Source organism: Triticum urartu, chromosome 3 (assembly GCF_003073215.2).
Source record: "Triticum urartu cultivar G1812 chromosome 3, Tu2.1, whole genome shotgun sequence".
Lineage (NCBI taxonomy): Eukaryota > Viridiplantae > Streptophyta > Magnoliopsida > Poales > Poaceae > Triticum > Triticum urartu.
This window is the reverse complement of record NC_053024.1, coordinates 733,441,592-733,450,548: the sequence shown is the minus strand read 5'-3', so window position 1 is coordinate 733,450,548 and position 8,957 is coordinate 733,441,592. Positions and strand designations below refer to the sequence as shown.

At 46.8% G+C, this 8,957-nt stretch overlaps 1 protein-coding gene across 1 annotated transcript; it reads right to left on the bottom strand.

Moving 5' to 3' along the window:
* Positions 1-1,239: 1,239 nt before the first annotated feature.
* Positions 1,240-2,779, bottom strand: LOC125549515. Its single transcript, XM_048712918.1, has 2 exons — positions 2,393-2,779; positions 1,240-2,164 (listed from the first exon to the last, which is right to left on the bottom strand). Exons 1-2 carry the CDS (start codon positions 2,670-2,672, stop codon positions 1,434-1,436), a joined length of 1,011 nt encoding a protein of 336 aa, XP_048568875.1. The 5' UTR covers positions 2,673-2,779; the 3' UTR covers positions 1,240-1,433.
* Positions 2,780-8,957: the final 6,178 nt, after the last annotated feature.

Sequence of the window (8,957 nt, the reverse complement as noted above, 5' to 3'; positions counted from 1 at the left end):
GGGGCCGTGACTGGGGGCATCACGCCCCCAATGCGCGGTTTAGCGCCGGTGCGCCCTCAGGGGACGATTTTTTGTCCCTCCTGAAAGGCCAACGGCTGAAGATGCCCTTATCCACTCGTTAGTGGCTCCAGTGTTGCTTTTTTATAGATGAGACTCCAATGTTGCTGAGCGAGCAAGTAACAGGAGGCTATCGGGCCGCAACCCATGTAGCCGTGTGCGAGCGCCAGGCAAGGCACTGGGGGAAGGTCTCGAAGCCCACTCATTTTCACATTCGATTAGGCTGGTGTCTCACACTACCACATTCAGGCCCAAGCCCAACTATGATCAGTGGTACATTTTTTTTCCTAGAAAACTTTCTGATCTATTTATCATGCCATTTCAGTACAAAGAACACAGAAAAAAAATACGTCCATATCCGTAGACCACCTAGCGACGACTACGAACACTGAAGCGAGCCGAAGGCGCGCCGCCGTCATCACACCTCCCTCATTGGAGTCGGGCCAAACTTATAGTAGTAGATAGTCGGGAAGTCGCCGTGCTAAGGCCCCACAGGACCAGCACACCAGAACAACAACTCCCGTCGATGAAGTGAAGTACTCCCTCCGTAAACTAATATAAGAGCGTTTAGAATACTAAAGTAGTGATCTAAACGCTCTTATATTAGTTTACAGAGGGAGTATAGATTAAAAGCATCCAACCTGTAGACACATGAATAAAGACGAACAAAGACTGGATCCAAGTGGATCCATCGAAGACCAGCACAGATCAAATACTACGAAATATGGCGGAGATACACCTCAACACACCCTCCAATGATGTTAGGCGCACCACTGGAACGGGAGCCGGGTGGGGAAAATGTTATTCCACCATCAAGGAGTCGTTGCCTCATCTTGCTGAGTAGGACATAAACTTTAAACAAACTCACGAAAACACCAAAAAACGGAGCAAGATCTCTCCCACCGGCAAGGGCTGGGGTCCACCTCACCTCCATGGCCCTAGGGCTACTAGAGACGAGGCGAGCGGCGGCGGCACCTATGGGGGTCAGAGGAACCCTAAGTTCTTTCCTCGAGGGGAGGAGGCGTGCGGCGGCTTCATCCGCGCACATATGTAATCTCTTATCAATCAGTGGTACATTGTGCAAGCTCGGCAAGGCTCAAGGTTGTCTTAAAACAAAACAAAAAAGGCAAGGCTCAGCGGATATTGCTTTTGGCTCTAGGAAGGTACTATGTAAGCACGATGCTTCTTTTCTTAAAAAATGTGAAGTTACTAACATGGTATACACTTTGCTTCAATTATTGACTTGAAACTTATTTCACAACCTTAATCGTGTGAGATGCACACATATATACTCCACAACAACATGATGGAGATGATTGCACTCCCTTCCGGTTGATATTTGTTTATTTCTCGTGTAGGATCCATGAACCAATGGTTTATGAGGCGAACGTCTCGATGGCCGCGTCACCGTTACGGTGGAACCGGGAGACGGCGCAGTCTGTGGAGAAGAGGCTGGCCGAGAGGTACTTGGGTGCGCCGCCCATGATGGGCATCTTGGCCGTGACGTTGACCTTGCTGATGTAGTCGGAGCGGTAGGTCTGGCCGAGCACACCGTCCACGCCATTAGTAATGGTGTGGAACTTGAACCCGAGGTCAAGGTGCACGAGGCTGTCCTTCTCGGTCTTCCCATAGTTGTGGATCCGGGAGTCCTCATCAGTGATGGGCACGGCGTTGGCCGAGATGCTGAACACGCCGTCGAGCTCCACGACGACGGTGTTCACCGTGTCAGTGCGAGTGACGGAGAGCCCCGGCATGGCCCTAGAGACCCATTGGGCATTCTTGCCGGCCTCCACCTCCACGGGCACCCCGTCGAGGGTGATCTGAACATGGTCCTCCTCCTCGTCCCACTCGACGACCTTCTTGGCACCTACGTAGAGGCGGTGGTCGGCGCCGCCGTGGACGAAGGTGACACCGAGGGCCTGCACCCACGTGAAGTCACGCTTCATATCGGGGTTGTGGTTGCCAATGAAGTGCGCGTTGATGTGGATGTCCTTGTCAGAGACGACGCAGAAGTCCTGGTCTTTCTTGCCGTGGAAGTAGAAGGTGTTGCCGTCGCCGCCCGTGAAGCGTGGGTCCCCGCACGACGTGCCCGGGAACATGTCGCACACTGCATGATATTGCCGTAGTTTCGTTAATTAGATTCATCGGATGATAGTCTATTATTGATGCGGTAGATATTAGTAGCATGTTCTTCTTTCTTTCTGTCGATATAGGTTAGATAATATGTATACTCATACACTGGTTGCTATAACATGTTATGTTATTGGATAGAAGGAGTAGAAGTTAGACTTGGAACAATTTAAAGGGAAAGGAAAAGAGCGTCGTAAGCACGTACTGCAGAAGGTCATGCAGTACTCGCAGAAGGCGAGGCACTTGTTGGGGCAGGTCTTGGGGCAGGAGACGACGCAGGGCGGGCCACGGTTGTCGGTGCAGGCCACCTCGTACTTGCGCTTGTTGTTCTTGGCGAACGTCACCGTCTCGAACTTGCCCGGCGGCACCTTCACCTTGCCTTTCCTTCCCGACCCGCCCACTCCGGGCTGCGCCGACGCCACCGCCAGCGTCACTACCAGAACGACGGCCAGCAAGCACCAGCCTGCCTGCCGCTTCGCCGCCATCGCCGGCGAGAGCTAGCTAGCTGTGGATGGAGCCAATTGTATGCTCGATCTACCTGTGGGTGGATCAGATGATGATGTATCTGTGGGTTGTGTGTGGGAGCTAGCTAGGTGGAGTTGTGGGATTCTTATGGGAGATGGAAGGGTGGACTTTGGGGCCGGGATGGCCGGGGATAGTCGGAAGTGAAGTGGAGGTGAAGTGGCGTAGGGGGACACAAAGGTGGCCGACAACATAGCTACGTTAATTTTCTACTAGACAGAAGAGCATGCACACGTATAAAGATACGTTATTAGTTTGATTTTCTTTGCTGCATGTGACCGTGCACTGCATTTTACGCATCGTCCTAGCTGCTAGCTACCTGTAGAGCTTTGAGCCCAGGGGGCCGGCCGGGCCACGTGGGTCATTGGTTCCGGTTCATCTGGACCTTTTGGTCCCGGTTGGTGGGATAAACCGGGACCAATGGGCCTCGCTCCTGGCCCATCATCATTGGTCCCGGTTGGTGGCTTGAACCGGGACCAAAGGCTCCCCTTTAGTCCCGGTTCATGCCACCAACCAGGATCAATGAAGTGCCTATATATACCCCCTCGCGCAAGAGCAAAGCACAGTGCTCTGTTTTTTCTGGCCGAGAGGGAGAGGGCTTTGTGGTGCTCTAGCTCACCTCCTATGCACATGAGGTGTTCGATGGAATGCCCGAGCCACACTACTTAAGCTTTCTTCTCTCGAAGCTCGACCTCCAAGCTCCATTTTCCTCGAGATTTGTCTAGATTTAGCGGTCCGTCACGCCCCGTCCCCGTCTTCACCGCCGTCGATCACCCGCGCCGATCTCATCACCGACACCACCGTGGTGAGCCTCCTTTTCTTATCTTCTTTCTGAAAGAAAAAATATTCTTACTTGTATGTTTAGATAGATACTTGTATCATTTTCTTACATTTATTATTGCATCTTATATAGTGCGATGGTTTTGGTATCCGCCCCCGTCGGCCCTCGTCCTGTCTATGATTCGGATGTGGTATGTATATTATCTTTATAACTATTGGTTCATTTATTGTTTATGAAAATTATGCCGACCAACGTGACATAGATTTTATTTATCTAGGATGTATGTGAATCGGAAATGCCAACCGACCCTATTGTCGAGAGGTTAAATTTAGTTGAAGAAGAAAACAATTTGTTGAAGGAAAAAATTAAAAAAATTGAGGAGGAGAAGATGATATTGGAGTTGCATGTTGCGGATGTCGTTGATAATCACAAGATCAAGATGGATGCAATGCGCTTGAAGATTACAAAGATTAGAAAATATGCCATTCATACCGAGGCTTGGTATCATTATGCCGTTGGATCAATTGTTACCTTGGTTGCGATTATGATCGCATTTTTTTTCGCATTGAAATGTTTTACATAGTTTCAATGTATGGTTTAATTAATTAGATGCTCTGGAGAGCTATATGTTGTTAGATGAGAACTATGTATGCACTTTGGTTTTAATGTGATGATGAACTTCTATTAATTTGGACACTTAATTATATATAATGCACGCAGATGAACCAGCAATCACTAGTAAAAAAGGGCCTTCAGTCCCAGTTCATAAGGGCCTTTAGTCCCGGTTCTGGATTGAATCGGGACTAAAGGGAGAGGCATTAGTACCATTTGTTTTCGCATTGAAATGTTTTACATAGTTTCAATGTATGGTTTAATTAATTAGATGCTCTGGAGAGCTATATGTTGTTAGATGAGAACTATGTATGCACTTTGGTTTTAATGTGATGATGAACTTCTATTAATTTGGACACTTAATTATATATAATGCACGCAGATGAACCAGCAATCACTAGTAAAAAAGGGCCTTCAGTCCCAGTTCATAAGGGCCTTTAGTCCCGGTTCTGGATTGAATCGGGACTAAAGGGAGAGGCATTAGTACCATTTGTTTTCGCATTGAAATGTTTTACATAGTTTCAATGTATGGTTTAATTAATTAGATGCTCTGGAGAGCTATATGTTGTTAGATGAGAACTATGTATGCACTTTGGTTTTAATGTGATGATGAACTTCTATTAATTTGGACACTTAATTATATATAATGCACGCAGATGAACCAGCAATCACTAGTAAAAAAGGGCCTTCAGTCCCAGTTCATAAGGGCCTTTAGTCCCGGTTCTGGATTGAATCGGGACTAAAGGGAGAGGCATTAGTACCATTTGTTTTCGCATTGAAATGTTTTACATAGTTTCAATGTATGGTTTAATTAATTAGATGCTCTGGAGAGCTATATGTTGTTAGATGAGAACTATGTATGCACTTTGGTTTTAATGTGATGATGAACTTCTATTAATTTGGACACTTAATTATATATAATGCACGCAGATGAACCAGCAATCACTAGTAAAAAAGGGCCTTCAGTCCCAGTTCATAAGGGCCTTTAGTCCCGGTTCTGGAACCGGGACTAAAATGTCGGTACTAATGCCTCTCCCTTTAGTCCCGATTCAATCCAGAACCGGGACTAAAGGGCGCGGCCACGTGGAGCTCCACCTTTAGTCCCGGTTGGTAACACCACAACAACCGGGACTAAAGGAAATTTTATAGTTTTTTTTTTGAAAAAAATTTTTGAATTTTTTTTTATTTTCAAATTTCTAAATTATTTTAACCTCTAGTCTGTAATCACCACCCCTCATCATTCCAAATCATCTAACTTCCCGAACGGTCACCCATCCTCCCACTCCCCCAGCCTGAGCACGCTTAACTTCCGGGTTCTATTCTCCCTCGCTCCAAGTCTGCACTTGTTGTTTTCCTGACAATACTAAGATGTCAATCCTATTAACCTTCAGGAATTTTGCTTGAGCATGAAGTGACACATTTCATAGTTTTATTTTGAAACTATTGTTTTAAAAAACAATAATTATTTAGTAACACTAATATTTCTTGAATAATTAGTTTGACCATTGTTTGACCACAGTTTGACCAGATTTGACCAAAATTGAAATAACTGAAATAATTATTTAGTAACAATAATATTCTAGATTAATTAGTTTGACCATTGTTTGACCACAGTTTGCCCACTGTTTGAATTTTTTTCGATTTTTTTCACTCTAGATCTTAAAAGCCCCGTAACTATTTTTCTATTAGGTTTTTCAGGATTTTGAAAATGTTTAACGGGGTTCCCCCAGTTAAATTCGGATGTAACTTTTCGAGTAGATGATTTTTCATATAAAAAACTTTTTCATCCGAGTTAGTATGCAAAAGTTATGCCCATTTTTACAAATTTCAGAGAGATTTTGCAAATAAAGTCAAAATTCACATTTGCAAATTTTCCCAACAACTAGACCACATATCACATGGGAAACTTATTTTCTTTTATTTTTTTTGACATTTCCATCATTTTCTTTTATTTTTTTTAAACTAAAAAGGCGATCCACGGGGGGGGGGGGGGTAGAGTTTGAAAATGGGACCTTTAGTACCGGTTCGTGGCACGAACCGGGACTAAAGGTCTCATCCCCATTAGTCCCGGTTCGTGCCTCAAACCGGGACTAAAGGTCTAATCTTTAGTCCCGGTTTGAGGCACGAACCGGGACCAATGGTTGTGGGCCAGGAGCGAGGCCCATTGGTCCCGGTTCATCCCACCAACCGGGACCAAAAGGTCCAGATGAACCGGGACCAATGGCCCACGTGGCCCAGCCGGCCCCCTGGGCTCACGAATAGGGACCAATGCCCCCATTGGTCCCGGTTCTAGACTGAACCGGGACTAATGGGATTACCCGGCCTGGACCAAAGCCCCCTTTTCTACTAGTGAATGGATGTACGATGACAGACACACCCGCGAGTACATAAGGGCGTGCATGAGTTTCTCGATGCGGCTGAGGCAAACAAGCAGAATGGTTTTATGTGTTGTCCATGCACTGAATGTGGGAATACGAGGTCTTACTCTAACCGGAAAATCCTTCACTCCCACCTGCTTTACAAGGGTTTCATGCCACACTATAATGTTTGGACGAGGCACGGAGAAATAGGGGTTATGATGGAAGACGGCAAGAAGAAGAGTACGATGACAACTATGTGCCCCTGAATACGGTGATGCTGCAACGGGGGGAGCTGGTGAAGATCAAGAGGAACCAGACGATGTGCCCAATGATGCTGCACGGGTGAAGCTGCTGAAGATCAAGAGGAACCAGACGATGTGCCCGATGATGATGATCTCCACCGGGTCATTGTCGATGCAAGGACGCAATGCATTAGTCAAAAGGAGAAGCTGAAGTTCGATCGCATGTTAGAGGATCACAAAAAAGGGTTATACCCCAATTGCGAAGATGGCAACACAAAGCTCGGTACCGTACTGGAATTGCTGCAGTGGAAGGCAGAGAATGCTGTGGCTGACAAAGGATTTGAGAAGCTACTGAAAATATTGAAGAAGAAGCTTCCAAAGGATAACGAATTGCCCGACAGTACATACGCAACAAAGAAGGTCGTATGCCCTCTAGGATTGGAGGTGGAGAAGATACATGCATGCCCTAATGACTGCATCCTCTACCGCGGTGCATACAAGGATCTGAACGCATGCCCGGTATGCGGTGCATTGCGGTATAAGATCAGACGAGATGACCCTGGTGATGTTGACGGCGAGCCCCAGGAAGAGGGTTCCTGCGAAGGTGATGTGGTATGCTCCTATAATACCACGGTTGAAACGTCTGTTCAGAAACGAAGAGCATGCCAAGTTGATGCGATGGCACAGTGAGAACCGAAAAAAAGATGGGAAGTTGAGAGCACCCGCTGACGGGTCGCAGTGGAGAAAAATCGAGAGAAAGTACTGGGATGAGTTTGCAAAGGACCCAAGGAATGTATGGTTTGCTTTAAGCGCGGATGGCATTAATCCTTTCGGGGAGCAGAGCAGCAATCACAGCACCTGGCCCGTGACTCTATGTATGTATAACCTTCCTCCTTGGATGTGCATGAAGCGGAAGTTCATTATGATGCCAGTTCTCATCCAAGGCCCTAAGCAACCCGGCAACGACATTGATGTGTACCTAAGGCCATTAGTTGAAGAACTTTTACAGCTGTGGAATGGAAACGGTGTACGTACGTGGGATGAGCACAGACAGGAGGAATTTAACCTTAAGGCGTTGCTGTTCGTGACCATCAACGATTGGCCCGCTCTCAGTAACCTTTCAGGACAGACAAACAAAGGATACCACGCATGCACGCACTGTTTAGATGACACTGAAAGTATATACCTGGACAAATGCAGGAAGAATGTGTACCTGGGCCATCGTCGATTTCTTCTGACCAACCATCAATTCGAAAGAAAGGCAAGCATTTCAAAGGCGAGGCAGATCACCGGAAGAAGCCCGCCATGCGCACCGGTGATCACGTGCTTGCTATGGTCAATGATTTACACTACGTAATCTTTGGAAAGGGTCCCGGTGGACTAGCTGTTCCGAATGACGCTGAGGGACACGCACCCATGTGGAAGAAGAAATCTATATTTTGGGACCTACCCTACTGGAAAGACCTAGAGGTCCGCTCCTCAATCGACGTGATGCACGTGAAGAAGAACCTTTGCGTGAACCTGCTAGGCTTCTTGGGCGTGTATGGGAAGACAAAAGATACACCGGAGGCACGAGAGGACCTGCAACGTTTGCACGAAAAAGACGGCATGCCTCCGAAGCAGTATAAAGGTCCTGCCAGCTACGCTCTTACGAAAGAAGAGAAAGAAATCTTCTTTGAATGCCTGCTCAGTATGAAGGTCACGACTGGCTTCTCGTCGAATATAAAGGGAATAATAAATATGCCAGAGAAAAAGTTTCAGAACCTAAAGTCTCATGACTGCCACGTGATTATGACGCAACTGCTTCGGTTGCATTGAGGGGGCTTCTACCGGAAAACGTCGATTAGCCATTGTGAAGCTATGTGCATTCCCTCAATGCAATCTCTCAGAAGGTGATCATCCAGAAATCGTACCAAGGCTAAGGAGTGATGTGGCGCAATGTCTTGTCAGTTTCGAGCTGGTGTTCCCACCATCCTTCTCAATATCATGACGCACGTCCTAGTTCATCTAGTCGACGAGATTGTCATCCTGGGGCCCGTATTTCTACACAATATGTTCCCCTTTGAGAGGTTCATGGGAGTCCTAAAGAAATATGTCCGTAACCGCGCTAGGCCAGAAGGAAGCATCTCCATGGGCCATCAAACAGAGGATGTTATTGGGTTTTGTGTTGACTTCATTCCTGGCCTTAACAAGATAGGTCTCCCTAAATCGCGGTATGAGGGGACACTGACTGGAAAAGGCACTCTTGGAAGA

Excerpts from the sequence above, each read along its gene's own strand:
- LOC125549515 (XM_048712918.1), bottom strand. The coding sequence starts at position 2,672 with ATGGCGGCGAAGCGGCAGGCAGGCTGGTGCTTGCTGGCCGTCGTTCTG. Across the intron at positions 2,165-2,392 it reads GTACTGCATGACCTTCTGCA|TGTGCGACATGTTCCCGGGC; the intron begins GTACGTGCTTAC and ends AATATCATGCAG.